The sequence below is a fragment of the Crinia signifera genome, chromosome 4 (genome assembly GCF_055691185.1).
Source record: "Crinia signifera chromosome 4, ASM5569118v1, whole genome shotgun sequence".
Classification (NCBI taxonomy): domain Eukaryota; kingdom Metazoa; phylum Chordata; class Amphibia; order Anura; family Myobatrachidae; genus Crinia; species Crinia signifera.
The window spans coordinates 285,739,292-285,758,838 of record NC_139220.1 but is presented as its reverse complement, the minus strand read 5'-3'; the positions used below and the strand labels follow the sequence as shown (position 1 = coordinate 285,758,838).

The 19,547-nt window shown below is 44.5% G+C and overlaps 1 protein-coding gene across 3 annotated transcripts in view; it reads left to right on the top strand.

Annotated features, from left to right (window-relative positions):
• Nucleotides 1-18,935, top strand: part of KAT6A (lysine acetyltransferase 6A) — a 51,458-nt gene extending 32,523 nt beyond the window's left edge. Inside the window, exons 5-17 of one of the 3 annotated variants that reach the window (XM_083184880.1) lie at nucleotides 163-244; nucleotides 385-520; nucleotides 619-902; nucleotides 1,816-1,922; nucleotides 5,735-5,850; nucleotides 6,533-6,674; nucleotides 7,273-7,434; nucleotides 9,357-9,450; nucleotides 9,654-9,885; nucleotides 9,994-10,186; nucleotides 10,716-11,249; nucleotides 13,035-13,314; nucleotides 13,430-18,935. In XM_083184880.1, coding sequence (XP_083041006.1) covers nucleotides 163-244; nucleotides 385-520; nucleotides 619-902; nucleotides 1,816-1,922; nucleotides 5,735-5,850; nucleotides 6,533-6,674; nucleotides 7,273-7,434; nucleotides 9,357-9,450; nucleotides 9,654-9,885; nucleotides 9,994-10,186; nucleotides 10,716-11,249; nucleotides 13,035-13,314; nucleotides 13,430-15,960 — 4,893 coding nt within the window. In that variant the 3' untranslated portion in view covers nucleotides 15,961-18,935. The other 2 variants (XM_083184879.1, XM_083184881.1) reach the window with 2 other exon arrangements.
• Nucleotides 18,936-19,547: the final 612 nt, after the last annotated feature.

Here is a 19,547-nt window from a genome sequence, read left to right as displayed (position 1 = left end):
ACTGAAATATGGCAGCGTACAGTGAGCAACCGCCTCAGGATTTCAACAACAAGTAGAGTTCCCAACTTTACAGCATAATAACATATTGTATTTGGTTTAACTGTAAAATATTGGGTCTACTTTATGTTTTGTTTTTATTGATCTTTAAACCTGTGCTTCCAGGACAATATGCTATTTTGTGACTCGTGTGATCGTGGTTTTCACATGGAGTGCTGCGAGCCACCTCTCACCAGAATGCCGAAAGGTAAGATTGGGATGGTCGTGCTGTTCTGTGCCCTGCCCTTCTCTATACTACCGTATTTATTGTGTACTCGGCCTTTGTATTCCCAAGCTGTAGCCAAACACTTAATTCCACTTCCTTTGTAACGTCTCCTCCAATCACAGGTATGTGGATATGTCAGATATGTCGGCCTCGGAAGAAAGGACGGAAGTTACTTCACAAGAAGGCAGCGCAAATCCGCAGACGTTACACTAACCCCATTGGGCGCCCTAAGAACCGTTTAAAGAAGCCGAACACAACGTAAGCAGAACAGACAGCCTTGTACCTATGTAATGGAACACTGATCACTTTCAAATCTTTATTCATTTTAAAAACGTGATGACTATTCTACCCTGTAGGACTAAATCCCCTTTTGGAAAAGGACGTGGCAGCCAAGGCAGAGGGAGGAAGCGTAGGATGTCCTCCTGTACGTCGTCGTCCGAGGAGGATGGCAGGAGCTCAGAGCGTTCATGTGGAGACCATGCTGTACCCTTTAATAAGAAGACAAAAGGTCTTATCGACGGGCTAACAAAGTTCTTCACCCCCTCTCCTGATGGCCGCAAAGCACGAGCAGAGGGGTTGGACTATTCGTTACAGCGTTCACGCAAGAGGGGACCACGGAAGTCTGGACAGACAGACTGGGGTAAGAAACTGATAGTACTTGTTGGCAGTGTGTGTCTGTAAGATACTATTTAATGTGTTGCACTAAACTTTGCACCCAGTGCTTTTTAAGTGTTTGCAATTTGCAGCCTCATTGGAGTGACATGCGCTCAGTGTTTAGTTTTCCTGGCACGTGTCCTTGTATTTATGGAGCTAGTACTCAGCACAGTGAACAGCTCCAGGGGGGATCTCCTGGGGCTGTTCTAAGCAGCGCCCTGCTAAGCCAGAGGATGGTGGTACTTGCGGGTGGTAAGTCGCATGTACCAGCATTTTCTGACTTAAGTGCCCCATTGCGATGCTATTTGCGCTGTGCTACGGAACAAAATATCATCGCCGACCTACAGTAGTTTTCTCAGGTGGCATTAGCTGGTTTGAACGGCTGCCGTCTGACGCTATTCACTGCGTGCTGAATTGAATCAACCCATATGTGTTCGTAGTGTATGTGCGGCTTTTATTTATTTAGGTGTGCTTCAGTAATTATTTTATTTGTATAAATCTTGTTTAATATTGATCACTGAGGCCATAGCAATGAGCAGATTGGACATGTAGGGGGTATTCAATCCGGGATTCCAATGGTTGGAGCGTCCCAACTGTCGGAATCCCGGCCCTTTTTTTTTCCACTGGCTTCCGACACTGACGCAACAGTCGGAATTGAAAGTTTCGACTGTTGAGAATCGGATACTCTGCGGATCAGCAAAGACGGCTTTTTAAAAAGTCTGAACTGACAGACTTCAATGCTGTCCGAAACTGCAGCGTTACTGTCGGATACTGCAGCATTGAATAGGCTAGTGCTGATATTTTCACCTGTTGGAAATATGGGCACAGATAGAATACCCCCCTAGTCTTTGGTCCTGGCATTCTCTAAGTTTACCAGCTTTTGTTTTCTTTACCACCAGACAATCAGGATGGTTGGGAATGCAAAGCGGATGGGGAAGATCGCCCAGGAATGGTTTCTGAAAAAGAAATGGAACTGTTTGAAGATATTCAACAGCAGGCACTGCAGGTAAGTGCTCCTCACACCTGTGCAGGGGGGTGCAGCCCATAGGAGTGACCTTAGTTGCCTCCACTAAAACCTTTTCATCCTGAATATCCATCGCAAACCAAGAGGATTGTAGATTGGAAGCATGTTTCCTCGTCCAATGCAGATCTAGAACAGAATGTTAGCACATGGTTCAACATTGAGCAAGGCAGGTGAATTTCTATCAAGGGAATTTAATTGAACAGCTACTGTAGTACTTTAAATTGGTATTTAATTTTGCCTTTGTCATTTGGTAGATCCATAGTATTTCATGTAGTTGCCTTCAGTTCAAAGCACTGATTCCTATGTGTTCTTCATGAAACACTATGTGAAGTAGGGCAGAAAGTTTACAGTGACTCTCTGGGCCCCAGAGGGAATAGCACTTTTTTTTAAAGAGCAACGCCTCCAGTTAAGTAACCGGGGTCCCCCTCTATATATAGATGAATTCTATTCTCTTTCCAAATTAAATCTTGTTAACCGATATGACACTTCCTGACCACTTGCAACAATGGAAGCAAAACCTGTACTTGAGTGTTTAAATCAGGGATTCCAACCAACCAGCGCATCTGATCACTATTGTGGCACCAGAATTTGATTAACAAACTTCTTGGAATGTAGAATCTGTGGGTATATTTATCTATATCGATGTTTTGTCTACTACAGTACATGGACTGAGTTGCATACACACTGCGCGTTTTTGCCCAGCTTGTATGCACAGCGATGATCGCTAAAATCGATGGGCTGAAAATTAGTCAGAGCGATTTTTTTTTTTTTTTTTTTTATTCTCCTCTGCCAAGTGACTGATTATTTATTTTTCATAAATAAAACAGGGGTAAGGATATATTCAAGCGCTGTCTGTGTGTGTTCTCTTCACTTCTCCCGTCCCCGTGAGTCGATATGCGGAAAAAGGAAAAGAACACAATGTGTAGAACTGTATTTATACTTCAAAACATACAAGGGAAATGGAAATAGAACGTACCACACTCACAAAAGGAGTGTGTATTTCAAATACGTAAAGGTATCTTTTTTTCTCAATGATAGTATAGCCTTCACCAAGTCCACCCTGGTGTCCAATAGAAATAAATTGGGCGTACGTTTTCACTCACAAGATAAAGATGTTATAAAACATATAACGGTTTCTTTTTGAGGCAAGCGTACCAATAACTCACAATTGGCAGGAATTTTCAAAGCACATCTGGGTTTCTTTTGCTTGAAAAAAATGTATTTTAATGCCAAAAAATTATTAAAATACACTTAGACCATAGGTACACTGTAAAAAATCCAAAGGTGGGTGATAGATGTTGATTGAGACTCACACTATATATTTGGTGTTATTTAGTGTGAGTCTCAATCAACATCTATCACCCACCTTTGGATTTTTTACAGTGTACCTATGGTCTAAGTGTATTTTAATAATTTTTTGGCATTAAAATAATTTTTTTCAAGCAAAAGAAACCCAGATGTGCTTTGAAAATTCCTGCCAATTGTGAGTTATTGGTACGCTTGCCTCAAAAAGAAACAGTTATATGTTTTATAACATCTTTATCTTGTGAGTGAAAACGTACGCCCAATTTATTTCTATTGGACACCAGGGTGGACTTGGTGAAGGCTATACTATCATTGAGAAAAAAAGATACCTTTACGTATTTGAAATACACACTCCTTTTGTGAGTGTGGTACGTTCTATTTCCATTTCCCTTGTATGTTTTGAAGTATAAATACAGTTCTACACATTGTGTTCTTTTCCTTTTTCCGCATATCGACTCACGGGGACGGGAGAATTGAAGAGAACACACACAAACAGCGCTTGAATATATCCTTACCCCTGTTTTATTTATCATTGTTTTACTTGTTTTGGTTGAACAAGTCCTAGGTTATATTGAGCTGCTTTTCTGTTTCCTTTGCGCCTTGGAAACCTCCAGTATTTTATACTACAGATTATTTATTTTTCGCCACGGTTAATGGCTTTCCATAACAATAATACCAGCAGATGAGCGACTGATGATGGAGTGGGCATTAGTGCTGGATGGCTTTTGAGATGAAAGCCGCTCTACCGGTGAAACTGAGCTGGTTTCAGCTCAAAATTGCCCAGTGTGTATGGGCCTTAAACAAAGAAAGCTCTCTGTAAGGTCTTTTCTAACATGCTATCTGTCCCCTGCAATAAGTACACTAAGCTGGTATAGTATCATGCCTTTACAGAATAATCCCAATAAGGTTATTGTAACCTTCATGGGTTATCCCAGCACTTCTACATCCCTGTACAGGCCATTATCCACTGCCCCTCAGTTCTAGCCACTGTGCACAGAATTGCACTGTACATGAAGTATATCCTGCAGCCAGTGGACTGACCGCTTGTCAGCTGTAACAGGTTTCAGGTTCTAGGTCACTACTCCGGTATCCGTCAGGTTAATTGAAGTGTCCCTGTGGCTGATCACAGGTGTGATTATACCCACAGGAGAACTCTGTACTACCATCACCTAGGCACAGGTAGAAGGGGGAGGGAGCAGGGAGGAGAGAGCCCAGGGGAAGGGAGAGACAAACAAGTGCTAGAATCACAGGATTAAAAAATGGGAGGCGTGTAACAGCTCCTTTGGATCCCACGGCCCCCGTTCCCATATCCCTGAGCCATGTGTAAGCAGCTGTATTGGAGTCCTGGGACCACTCTGACCCTGGGTATTCAGCTGGAGGAAAGTTTGGTGAGAGAAGGAAAAAGCCAGTCACACATCAGTCAGGTCAGTGAGTCTTTAATGCTCTGGTCCCTGCATATAATACAACCTGTTTATTGGTGCTGCTAGCCAGGCATTAAGTACTTTGAAACCGTGTGCCTATTAAAGGGAGTTGTATCAGTTGCTTAATAAACCGCAGGAACTGTTTTAGCACTGGAGATTTTGTAATTGACATCCAGCACTAATGATGGTCTTGAGCATTGCTTGTATGGAACCGTTTAGCTCTGCCTTGGAAACATTCAGCCGTTTTATTGCATCAAAGCCATATAGACTTTGCTCTCTCTCTAATTGTTGCAAATCTCTTAATGTTGTCTAGCCCAGTTGTAATTAGAAATTGGTGAACACAGTATTCCCCTCTTATATTCCCCACATCACACAAGCATCGGTACTTGTGAGTTATCCGGGCGTCCGATTTTAAAATCGGGTCGGATCGGGACATCGCATCGCATCGCATGCGACCATCGGATGCGATGCGATGCGATGCGATGACCCGATTTTTCCATAGGAATCAATGTTAAAATGGACTGAGTCCATTTTAACATGGAATTCAATGGGAAAAAGGGGTCCTTTTCATACCCCTACTATCCAAGTGGGCATGGAGTTGGATATAAACCTGTGGCGAGCGTAGCGAGCCACCGAGCCCGAAGCGTGGCGAGCGTAGCGAGCCCCGCGAGGGGACACGGAATACCGTCCCCTCGCGGGGCTCGCTTCGCTCGCCACGCTTCGGGCTCGGTGGCTCGCTACGCTCGCCACAGGTTTATATCCAACTCCATGCCCACTTGGATAGTAGGGGTATGAAAAGGACCCCTTTTTCCATAGGAATCATTTTAACATTGATTCCTATGGAAAAATCGGGTCATCGCATCCGATGGTCGGATGCGATGCGATGCGATGCGATATCGCATTGCATCGCATCGGATTGTATGCCTTAACTTAAGGCATACAATCAAAAAATCGGGAGCCCGGATAACTCACAAGTACCCAAGCATCTCTTACCGCACACTCCTATAGAATGTCTGTGTGTGATAAGGTTTCTTGTGGCATCATTTTGGTTGCTGGTTTCTGTTGCAGAGAGTTGGCGTCAGTGGCCCCCCTGACCCGCAGGTCCGCTGCCCATCAGTCATAGAGTTTGGCAAATACGAGATTCAGACGTGGTATTCTTCTCCGTACCCACAGGAGTACACAAGGTGAGCTATACTATAGCCCAAATTAGGTTAATAGTCCCAATCGTTTTTTTTTTTTTTGTTGTTGTTGTTTTTTAATATGCTCTTCTAATGGAGATTTTTTATTAAAAAACATATATATATATATATATATATATATATATATATGTATATATGTATGTATGTATGTGTGTATATATATATATATATATATATATATATATATATATATATATATATATATATATATATATATATATATATATATATATATATATATATATATATATATGTATATATGTATTCCGTAAGTGCCTCTCTCTCCACCTGGTAATGTGCATTGTTTCAATGGAGCGTGGCCCCAGGGTCCTGGGACATGCTATACATAGCACATTGTTGGCAGTAGTAATAAGCCTGGAGATAACGGACCAGCCAATCAACTCCCAGCTGTCATTTTCACACAGTTCATTGGCTGGTGCTTTATCTCCTTGCTTTAGCTCCAGTTTCTCTCTTCTCCAGGCTTAATAATCTGCCCCATTATGTGTAACCTATGACTGCTGTCATGTAGTGTAGATTAGTGAATTGTGATCCACCACTAAAACCTCTCTGCTGCCCTGGTGCTGAATTCTGCACCAAATGTATTTTTTCCCGTTGTCTTCATACATGTATCATTGTACACACATTTACCCTTCCGTCTCCGGTTCAGGCTCCCCAAGTTATACTTGTGTGAATTCTGCCTCCGTTACATGAAAAGTCAAAACATGCTACAGCAGCACATGAAAAAATGCGGCTGGTTCCACCCGCCTGCCAACGAAATCTATCGCAAGGACAACCTCTCTGTCTTTGAGGTAAGTGGGACAATAACTGATGGAGTATCCCCTTGTCAGCAACTGCCCACTCTCCTATACACTTAAGGTGCCCATACACATTACAATTATTGTATATATCTAGTACAAAAAGTATGTGCTGCGCAGATCTTATCTCATCGCAAAACTGAGATGCGATAACAATAATTGTAACGTGTATGGGCACCTTCAGTCATACATCCGTGTCCTGATCTCATGCCCTGGAACTGTCTGTGCTTGTCTTATTTCATCAGTCTGTTCCCCTTTCTTGTCCGACAACACACGCAGAACACTACCATTAATCAAGTATGATAATCCTGTCACAATAGAAGTAGTACTGAAACATCTATACTACACAATATAGACCCTTGCGCGCATAAGTTGTACAATTGTTTCCGGTAGGATAGTGGTTCTCAATAGTTTTCCCCCTGGGTACCACATGTCCGCTCATTTGATCATACACACACACACACACACACACACACACACACACACACACACACACACACACATGCAATGTAAAAAAAATGTTCTGTTGGTAGAAAAGTGCTGTAGTGTATAATGTTGGTGATGATCAATAGAACTATTATTCTGTCTGCAGGTGGATGGAAAGGTGAGCACCATCTACTGCCAAAACCTCTGCCTCCTGGCCAAGCTCTTCCTCGACCACAAAACCCTGTATTATGATGTGGAACCCTTCCTCTTCTATGTGTTAACTCAGAATGATGCTAAAGGTTGTCACCTAGTTGGATATTTCTCCAAGGTAAGCGGACAACTTCACACGCAGGGCAAATAAATGTCTCCTCTCTGCGGGACGCGGCAGCCCCTTGCTCGGCTCTTTTTTGTTTTTAGAAATTAGGTTGTGCAGATTTATGGTTTTGTGGGGTTTATTCCAGATGGCCTACTAGGAAGAGTAATCACAATGTGGTTGTGTCACAGTGACCTTTATCAGACTGTATCAGTATAAGCAGTTGTGCGGGTGACCACACCTTCTGTTCTCTCCATTGTCCTGGAGGTCTTTCTGGTCTCCACTGATTGATGTGCAGAAAACTTCTGCTGTAGGTGTTCTCGCGGGCAGCATTGCATTGTGGAAATATCCGATTTTAACAAATTTATATAACATCTGTTCGTTTTGGATATCTAGTGCTATATTTGTTTTGTTTCTTTATGTAGGTCACGAAGATTGCTTTGTTTTATTATCAGTCCTGAGAATGCTCTTGGGGTTATTTTTTTGCATATGCCCCTTTTTTCACTAGTCTAATGCAGTATTTAAAAAAAAAATCCTAATTCAGGTTTGCAGCATTAACCAATGTTGGTACAGATGTTACTGTCCCATTGAATATGTATTTGTAATGGTTTCCTTTCTGAAACTGCTGTGTAGTCTCTCAGCCTACCTGTGATGTTGCTCTGTGCTTGGGATGTAGAGAATATACCTATGATTTGTAGCATTGAAGGATTTCTGATAGAGCTGATGACACACACATGTAATCTGCCATTCCCTGGAAAATCTGAAAATAAATAGTAATGTCTGGGATCTTGTCCCTCCCATCAGAGCTAAACACTCAAAAGCAAAGGATCTGTAGAGTTGGTTCTCTTGCCACAAGGGGGCAGAATGGAATTGTGAGTGCTGGCTTGGGATGCACAGGGAAGGCTTTAGTGGGCCTGGTGTGGCATTATTCTGTCATGCACAAACCTTAGAATGCCCGTCATATAGAGCAGTAACTGGATACACACACACACAATGTGAGGAGAGTCCTAGCACCCTGGTTTTTCTGTGGAATCTTCTAGCAATAAACTAGCTATTCTCAGACTACAACTTTAAAATGGAAATTCAAGATGTGACATTATTACTTTTCCTTCTTAAAGCATTGGGGCAAAAAACCCAGAATTCCTCTTTAAAAGACTAGAATCTGCACTGCAATATGGATATTGACACAGTGTATATGGAAATCCCTTAGTAAGTGCTGTCAGTTTATTTTGCTGACCAAGCCATCTTGGAAATGGGGCAGACAGAACTGACTGTACCCTTGTGAAACCTTGTAGCATACACACACATTCTGGCTCCTGCTTACTTCCTATTAGGGAAATGGTGATCAGATGCAGCTTCTCAGGAGGACAACACTGTGGGCCGTATTCAATGCGGCCAGTGAGGGGGTTAAATGGCAGGGATCAAACAAGCCGTTTAACCCCCCCGCGCCGGATGATCACCCTATTCTGCGTATCAGGGGGATCCTCGCTGTCAGAGGATGACGAGAATTCCCCCAAATAGCGAGGCACGTGGCTAATTCAGGGAGCCCACTGCTTTTAGCCGCAGCCTCACTGTTTTAGCGGCCGCACACGCCGTTTCCACGAGGGGTAAACGGCGTGTGCATGGGGTCAGTTGTATACTGATTGGGCGAGCTTTGATGGCGCTCAGTCAGCACTGCTCGCTGTCTCAGCTTGCAAAAATCATTGAATACACCCCTATGATGTATCAGTGGTGCAATGTCTCCCACTGCTATTAAGAGAATGAGGGGTGGTGGTGGGGTAGACTGAGTCCAGAACTTTAATGCAGTGATCGTATACATTATAACAGTTGCAGGGAAGGATTTCAGGTGTTCTGCAGCAGGTGCTTCTATCTCCTCCTTTCCTGGCTGTGTGTACTGTGCTCTAACACATTGCTGTGTCCCTCTCGTTTGTCTTCAGGAGAAGCATTGCCAGCAGAAGTACAACGTGTCCTGCATCATGATCCTCCCCCAGTACCAGAGAAAAGGATATGGCCGTTTCCTCATAGACTTCAGTAAGGAGAGGAGACTACGGGAGGGGAGGGGGGAGTGTCTACTGCAGTGATAAGTGACACTATATAGCTTGTCTTTACACTGATTGAGAACTCTGGCAAAGGTTCTACAACTGGCCAATACTACCATAGACATATACTTGACCAGCTCTAACCACCCCTCGCTGACTGCTGGTGCCACACCTAACGGTTTCTTTTTCTTTCAGGTTACCTCCTGTCCAAGCAGGAGGGTCAGGCCGGCTCTCCAGAGAAGCCTCTCTCTGATCTGGGCCGTCTGTCTTACATGGCTTACTGGAAGAGCGTTGTACTGGAGACTCTGCACTACAATAAGGAGCGCCAGTTGAGTATCAAGAAACTTACTAAACTGACTGGCATCTGCCCTCAGGACATTGCTGCCACACTACAACAATTGCATATGCTGGAACTGCGAGGGGATCGGTAAGATTTCATCTAATTTCTTTTTATATCTTTTCCCATCTTTTTTTTTTTTTTTTTTTTTACTTCAGCACTAACCCGTGTCTTCTGTGCCACGTTTAATTTATCTAGAATTGTGCTGGTGCATCGAGAACAACAAATCCAGACACACATGGACCGCCTGCAAGCCCGACCTCGGCAGGTGGAGGTGGATCCAGAGGCATTAAGATGGACACCGGTCATAGTCACCAACTCTGTTGTGTCAGACGATGAGGCGGAGTCTGAAGAAGAGGAGAGTGAAAGGCAGACTGTCCAGGAAAATCATGTGAGTATCCATTTATGTGGATATTTATATGTTCCGGTTGTGAAGGTCCCTGTACTTACGTGGTGGCATGTCCTTTCAGAAATGGAATTCCATGTGTATTAATTTCTAGGGTTGGAAAATAGATGTAGCAAGTATTCTACATTTCCATTTTTGTAATTTCAATTCTCTACATCGTTTCAGCTTATCTAAGAGAATGGTTTAGTACAACACGAGTGTCGTGGCTGTACCCGCTCCGTAGTGTCCTGTCCAAAACACAGGTATCTCTAGTAATGGTAACGTTCACTTGCCACCCACAGATAATGGAGTCTGGTAGCCATGTTCTGGGATGAAGTAAATAGTCATAAGTGCACTGCTTAGCATCACCGTGGACATCGCATGAAAACATGCTGCCTTTACATGGATGTTATATCCGAGAATAAATAGATGTTTTTGTTTTTATATGCAAGAGGTCACATTCTGGGCTAATAATTGCCACTTTTTTGTGTCATGTTCGCTAAAGAGCTCACCATCTGTACATTTTTATCTTTAGCAGCCAATGTTGAGAAGCATTGCGGAGTTCAAGGAAAGAGACACCTGCCCTGTGGAGAAAAAGAAAAGCCCGCCGCGGCCAGTCAGCTCATCCTCTCCAGTGCCCTGTTTCACAAACACCCGTCATTTTCAGGACTTGTTGCCCACTAACAATCCACCATCGGGTAGAGGCCGGCGAGGGAGACGAGGACGAAGAGGGCGAGCACCCTGCTCCTCTTCCAACCGCAGTGCAGACCTTTTGCAGTTACTGGCCAGAGAGGCCCCAGGACCTCCTAGGCGTAATGGTGAACGAGGGCGCTCCGGCTCTCGGAGGGGAAGGCTGAAGCGGTTGGCAGATTCTGTGCTACGAAGGGACTTTATGGAGCAACAGGAAAGACTCGCTCAACGTTATGAGAATGAGCGCCCCCAATTGAGACGGTTTAGTGAGAGCAGCGAGGAGGAAGAGGACGACGATGAGGAGAATGATGAGGAAGAGAACCACAGTCTGCGTTCAGATTCCCCACCTATACTTACAAAGCCCACACTCAAACGCAAGGTGAGCAACCACATCAATGCCCTTAAGTGTTCTTGTTGCCTATGCACAGTAGTCGTAGCCATTGTGTGGGCTCTGGGATTTAACTCCTCAAATTTCCGTGATGCAGTGACCTCTCTGAGACACCGTGATGTCTGATTCTTAAGGTGCCCATACATTACTGAGATGTCTCGCAGCAGTGTACGGACACCCGGGACCTTCCCGGCGGCAGAGACACATGCGATGCGTTGTGATGGATTGCATGCGTCCCTGATTCCCGCCCGCCTCGCCGCCAGGAGGGAGGTCCCAGGATGGCCGGTCGGATGGGAGCAGGTCCGACCACCTGGTCAGGTCCGATACGCACGGGACCGCGCATCGGAACTGACAGCATGTCAGGGAAAGCCGATTTTAACAGGCCGTTTGGTCGCAATCGCCCAAAATCTGACTAAATCTCCTCAGTGTATGGGCACCTTAAGTGAATCAGTTATCATTTGTTTTAGAATTTTGTCAAACGCATTTAACGTTTCCATTGTATTGAACATTTTGGCCTAGACCAGTGGTTCCCAAACTGTGTGCCGTGGCTCCCTGGGGTGCCTCGGAGCACTTGCAGGGGTGCCTCAGGATGGTGGTCCAGAACCAATTGAAATTGTTTATGGTCAATGTAAAAGGCAGAATAACTGCTTTCAATTATAAAATATGTGGCTAAACAGAAGTGAATCATTTTCTTCACCACATAACTGGACCTTAAGATGACATTTAAGCACAACTTAATTATTTTTTTATTTTTGGTAACAAACTTTTGGCCTAGGGGTGCCCTGAAAAATATTCTGATACTCTAGGGTGCCGTGATTCAAAAACGTTTGGGAACCACTGGCCTAGACCCAAGCATACAGTATTAGTGTTTTCGGTACTTGTGTATTATAGCGGCGCCCATCGCATCGTATACCATAAGGCATATGATATTGTGCGATGTTGTACAATGTCATACAATTTTAAAATTGTATGACATTGTATATGGCATACAATGCCATACAATGCAATGCGATGCGATTAAAAATTGTATAAGCACCCTAATGGGTGCTTACAATGTTAAATGCACCCCCACGCCACCCCCCACTATAAACGTGAACCCGAAGCGTGGCGAGCCCGCGAGGGGCGGCGGTACGCGTCCTACGACATTTTAATACCCCCACTATCCACGTCGGCGTGGAGTTGAGAATATAAAGCGTGGCGAGGGGACGCGGATACCTGTGAAGCCCGCGAGGGGATGCGGATACCTGTAAAGGTATCCGCGTCCCCTCGCGGGGCTCGCAATGCTTCAGGCTCGCTGCGCTCGCCACACTTTATATTCTCAACTCCACGCCGACGTGGTTAGTGGGGGTATGAAAAGGTCGTAGGACGCGTACCGCCGCCGCTCGCCACGCTTCAGGTTCACGTTTATAGTGGGGGGGCAGTACAGCATGTGCTTTGTGATCCAGTCTGAATTAGGCCCCATGTCACAGCACACGCTACAGAACAGGTCATTGTCCGATAATAACCTGCCCTGAAAGGTCACAGTTGGATAGTGAGTTGAATAGCTTACAAAGGCTGCGGTGCTGACCCCGAGACATTGTGCTGTGCATTTGTATTGAACTTGCAAGTCGATGGTTTGTGTTCCTGTGCAATGTGCGCAGTTTTGCACCATCAGTTGTAAATTGTGGCAGCTACAGTTTGTTTGCTGATGGTTTTAGCAAACTTATCCAAGTTACTCACACACATCTGTTGTGGTAAGGTTTATTCTGAGAACTTCTCTCTCCTTTGTCCCAGAAGCCGGGACCTCATCGGAAACGTCGCGTGAGAAGACGCAAGCACCATCACAACAGTAGCGTAGTGACGGAAACCATATCTGAGACCACCCAGGTTTTAGATGAGCCATTCGACGACTCGGATGCCGAACGTCCGATGCCAAGACTAGAACCCGAAGAGGAGGCCAACGGCCGTGGTGGCCCATTCCCACCAGGCTATTTCCCCTACCTCACCCCACACACCCTGCTAAGACGTAGCCGCCCACTAAGCAGCAGGAGGAGATTAAACAGTGAGCAACTGCAAGGTTAGACTGCAATGTTTATTCACACTAATAATAATCTTTCCTTCCTATACAAATATGGTGTAGTCCTATTTTGACTGACATGTCATGTGGCCTCACTTTCTGTATGTCATTTCAGGGTCATCTGTACAACCACCAGTCTCAACCCTGCGAGCTCCAGAGAAAGCGAATGTCTTGCCTGATCCTGCTAATCCAGCCCCTGTAAAGAAGAAGAAAGGTTGGCCCAAGGGTAAAAGCAGGAAACCTCTCCAGTGGAAAAAACGACCAGGACGTAAACCAGGATTCAAGCTCAATAGGAATCCACCACCTGCACCAGCTCCTACACCTTCAATTCCCTCAAGGCCAGGACGCAAACCCAGGATACGAACAGAGGAAGTGGCTCCTGCGGAAGACAAAGTCCCCGAGATAAAGGAACAAGAAGAGGAGGAGGCACAAACAGTAGCTGAAAAAGCCAATGAAGAGGAGGAGCCTGTAATTGCTACTGTGCAGCCAGCATCCCCCTCTGAAAGCAGCAGTAGTAGTGCCAGCAGTAGTGACGGCTCTACCCGGGAAGCTGAAAATCCCTCTACATCTCCAGAACAACCGAGGGACACTGTTGAAGAGCCCCAAGCTGTTGTCGAGGAAGTAGAGCCAGAAGAGGATGAGGAAGAGCGAGTGCTGGATGAAAAAGAGGTAGCAGTAGCTGCAGCAAATCAGCAGGAAGACCATGATGCAGATGATGAAGATGAAGGAGCTAAGGAGGCTGATGAAGGGGAAGAATTGGAACATGTCCCCGCCCCTAAAGAGTCTGAACCACAAAAGCCTTGTGTTGGAAGTAGTAAAGAGGAAGAGAAGGTTGAGTGTGAACAGGAAGCATTGGGGGGGACCGATCAACCTTCATGCCTAGAAGAGGAGGAAGAAGACCGCTCAGAAAAGGTAGATGAAGAACCTAAAGAGGAGGAAGAGGAGGAGGAGGAGGATGGGGAAGAAGAAATCCCACACACAGAACTAGATTTAGAGACTGTGCAGGCAGTGCAGTCATTAACACAGGAAGAAGGAAGTGAGCGTGATGATGGCACCTATGGAGATTGTGAGGATGAGACTCTGACGGCCTGCCAGACATTACAAAGTTTTACACAGGCAGAGGAGGACCCACAGCTGGGTTTGTCAGATGAATGCCATCCCTCAGCCCATGACAGTCCGATATCTTCTGTTCACTCCCACCCAAGTCAGTCTGTGCGGTCAGCTAACAGTCCCAGTGTGCCTCCAGCCCTGGAGAGTAGTGGAACAGGCGGGTACCCCCAGATTAGTCCAGATGCAGGTTCCCTCTCTGCTCCTTCTATGCAGAACCTGGAAACGACCAGTCCAATGATGGATGTTCCCTCAGTATCAGACCATTCACAGCAGGTGGTTGATAGTGGGTTTAGTGACTTGGGCAGTATTGAGAGCACGACCGAAAACTATGAAAATCCCAGCAGTTATGACTCCAGCATGGGGGGCGGCAGCATTTCCTCACAAAGCAGCTGTTCTTATGCCAGTGGTGGAAATAACAATGGAGCTGGGGGTTTGCCTTCCTCTGCCAGCATGGCACAGAATGGGTGTGCTGTGAGCCAACAAATGGCTGGAATGGCAAGCATGCTGCAAACCACACAGGCCTGTAGCATCAAATCACCACACAGTTGTGCCTCAGAGCGTCCTCCTAGCAGCAACAACAACCAGCCACCACCGCCGCCGCCTCCACCACCTCCATTACCGCAACACCAACCACAGCCTCCCCCCCAGCAGCAGCAGCAACAACAACAACAACAACAGCAGCCCTCTATGTCCCAGTGCAGTATGAACAACAGCTTTGGCCCCTCACCAATGATCATGGAGATTCCAGACCAGAGTAATAGCAATCTCAGCATATACCCAGGTGATTTTGGGGCTGGTGGCTACTCCCAGCCCTCAGCTACCTTTAGCCTGGCAAAGTTGCAGCAGCTTACCAACACGATCATGGACACCCATCCTATGCCTTACAGCCACGCGCAGGCCGTCACCTCCTATGCAAACAGTGTGTCCCTTTCTAATTCAGGCCTGTCCCAGCTCACTTCTTCTCATCCCCAAGCACAAGCCACCATGACCCCACCTCCTTCAATGAACCTACTCCAGTGTAACATGTCAGCAGGCAACCTTGGCATCCCACATAGCCAGCGTATTCAGAGTCAGATGTCTGCCAAGGCACATATCTCCATCCGCTCCAAATCTGCACCACTGCCCGCTGCTCCCTCCCCTCACCAGCAGCAGATGTATGGGCGCAGCACGCCTGGTATGCAGCCTACCACCCGGGCACTCACCGTCCAGCGAAGTATGAACATGGGTGTCAATCTTATGCCCACATCACCGTACAATGTCAACACCATGAACCAACTCAATGCTATGGGCGGGTACCGCATGTCACAGCCTATGGTCAACAGCTCATATCATAGCAATGCAGCCTATATGAACCAGACATCACAGTACCCCATGCAGGTTGGCATGGGCATGATGGGTGCCCAAGCCTATACCCAACAACCTATGCAGCCGAATCCCCATGGAAATATGATGTACACACCTCCTCCACACCACTCCTATATGAATTCCCCAGCTGTCCCCAAACAAACTCTCAACTCGCCCTATATGAGGAGATGAGGGAGGTACCGGTGTCACCCGAAGTTACCCGCCTGCCCCTCGTTTTCTCTTGCAGACTATAAATACGGCCTTTTATACTGACAGGACTTTTATTCCCTCTACCTTTTATCCCTTTGCTGTAGATTTAATATTATGTTTTTTTTATTGTTATTTTATTCCCCCCTCCCTCCACTCGCAAAAAAATATAATTTTTGTGGGGTTTTCTGTAGGAAAAAAAAATATTTTTTCTTTTTCTCCATTTCTCTCTCACTCTCCAGTTTATATGAAAGTGTCGGTGGAATTTATTATTATTATTATTTTTTCTCCCTCTCCTTTAATTTTTCTTTTTTTAATATAAAGGAAAACAAAAAAAAAGAAAAAATAGCAGATTCAAACGGTTTTAGCGGATATTCGCACGGAAATAGGAAAGTGACAAATCTTGTTTTTAGAATTCAAGTTTAAAAGAAAACAAATTGTAAAGACAAAAAAAAAAATGTAACCCTGTAGCCTTATTCCGTCGCAGGCTTCCCTACAGCCGCGACCACTGTATACTTTAACTGTGCATCCGCTATCTCTTTTCTTTTGCTCATCATTTTCAATCTCTACGATGAGGTTCGAAGGGAGAAAAACTTTTAAAACCACCTGCTGGGGTGCAGAAGAGCATTTAAGCATTATGACTGAAATCTAGAATCTCCCGTTTCCAACCGTTACGGGGGAAGCAACCCTTAACTGTGGGGGCGGGCCTAACTGGCTTAAGTACATGCTATGGTCTATAGCCTAAAGCAATAAGGGCATTTTCTGTCACACATTCTCCATCTGCAACTAATTGTGGTCTGTGGTAGGTTGCTTTGGCCTATGGCATAGCATGTATATCTTACACACATAACCTTCCTCCGTAACTTAATGCTCCTCTGTTGTGTACCTCACCGGCTGACGTCTTTCTTCTTTTACCCTAATAATAAGCACTTATTGCCGCAGATGTAAGGGAGGTGTATAGGAAGAGTTTGTGTATGTCATCAAATTGATGGTCATATTATTGTCTGTGCATCTTGATGAGTATTGCATTTGTCCCCCCCTTAATCTGTGCTCAGAGCCCTGGTCACTGGAGGATAATGGGTCCTGGACCGATCGGCATCATTGAGTGGGCATAGGACAGCCCCCCCCCCCCCCCCCCCACACCTAAGCATTGCATAAGTGTGTATATGCTTGTGCATTGGGGTGGAAATTTCTCGCTATTAATCAGATGTGTAAAATGGCAGCATCTCATTTGTTTATTTGTTTTTAATACTCTTACATTTTATTTTGTGTTTAAATATTTAGATTAGAGACCCTATGTATATATTATAATATATATTGTCACTCTCCGCCTGATATGTTCAGATCCATGGAGGGCAGGCTAGGGTTTTAACCCCATTGCCACATTTCCCGCATAGTGTTAAAAGGGAAATCCTTATTACTATATAGTATGTCGATGCTTTTGACACTGGTGTTGATGGACACCTTGTCATAGCAATAATGTGTGCCTGCCACTTTGTGTGCCCGCGGAGGCAGATGTACAAAATGACAGTGGCTGGGTAAATGTAACCCACTCCCTCACAAGACCAGTGCCTCTGTACAGATATTTAATATTCCCTCATCACCAACGCTCCTATCCAACTCTTCCTCCCTCCATGTTTCTTCCATCCTCTTCCACACTTGCCATGTTGTCTTTTATATAGCTGTGACCGGTTCTGATTATGTAAGAATACATAGACCAATTTGCCATACTTATAACAATGTCCTGTTCTTGCCTGTGTGAAAACCAATAGATCTATTTAAAATTGTTTATCAAACATAACACTGGCGGGTGTGATCGGATGGTGGAGAGAGAGATGTGACTGTCCATGGAATCTGTATTATGGTTGAATTGAAAGCATACATGCGTGCACGCACACACACTGAGGGACACGTATACATACATGAAGATATAAATGGATGTTTACGACAGAAGTAGTGCCATCTATAAATGGCTCACACAAAACAATAGAATTGCAACATCTAGTCTGGTTTACACTGTAAAGTTATAAACACGTGTGTTGTGCGCTGTGGAATAGTCTGCTTCGTGCTGTATGTATAACGCTGACCTCAGGTGCTGCATGCTAATAACCAGCATGGGAAAATGGTCCATCGGAAACAGCTTGTGACCCCCAAAAATACTCTGATCATTTTTTTGAGCATAGTGTGATAATATTCTGGCAGCATTACCAACTATCGACCTGTGTGAGAGGTTATGCCAGATGCCGTTTGTCCGTTGTGTCCACTACGTAGTACCAAATTGGACTTTGATTACGTTAATGCAGAGTGAAGATAAGGTATTTTATCCGAGCGCAAGTCAGCTGGAAGTTGTGTGTGTGAGCGCGCGTGTGAGCGTGCGTGCGAATGACAGTTTATGCATATCCCCTGAATAGACAGACATCACAGTATCATTGCCTGGTCACACTTAACTGGTCATGGTGAATATTAAAGTAACATACTTCCAGTTTCCAGAGGACTGCACTGCGACATCTACTTACCTACATTCACACACAACGCGATTAGCAGTCCAGTTACATACAGCATAGGACACTCAGTTTCTCAGACTGCCAGCTATTTATTGACACTGTGACTCCTTACTAATGGTTATAGGAAGGCAAAGTCCGTATGATATGTATACAAACTCACATCTCTTCCCTCCGGTACATTTCTAGGGTTTTAATAATGGCTATTTCTAAATGGTTTTATTCTCCTGCCTCATATTGTAATTTTATTATTAATATTTTTTTTTTTTTTTTTTTTTAATTTCCTTTCCTCCGGCCTTTTCTTGACGTTGTGGGGTACTGACTGCCCCCGTCTGGTTTGTATGTAATAATACTTTCACCCCAAGTTCCCATTCCCTCTCCTTTCTAGTAAGTGCTTTCAGAAAAAAACTGTACATTTTAACGTTAAAAAAAAATAAATTATGTTGAGACATTTTGGAATCCTGTTTGTAATGTGTTTTTATTGCTTATAAATAATCCTGGGTGTGTGTTCGCTTATGGTCAGTGGTGAATAGTAACCACCAAAGATTTATGTACAGCACTGGGAATGTGTGTGCATCTCTGAATAAGTCCATTCCTCTGCCCACGTGTGTCCTGCACACAACACTTTCTGCAATCACTCTTTGATTTAGAATACAGGTCGAGTATCCCGTATCCGAATATCCGTTATCCGAATTATTCCGAAATACGGACATTTCAGAAAGTGAAAAAAAATATTTTTTTTTGCTAAAAACTCACTGGGGACATTTGTAACAGCATCACTGGGGACATGATATGTAACTGGCACTATATATGTGCAAGACAATGATTGCTTGGCATTCAAATTCAGTGCTGAGATAGTACACACATTTTGTTTCACGTTTTGAAACCTTGTTTTTTGAACAATTAAAATATGTTTGTGTGTATTTTATGTGGTAATAAAATATATTTGTGTGTATATTATGTGTTTATACAGCATAAATGCAAGATACTTCAAAATACATCATTGAAATATTAAAATATTCCGAAATACGGAATAATCCGTTATCCAAAATTCTCCTGGTCCCGAGCATT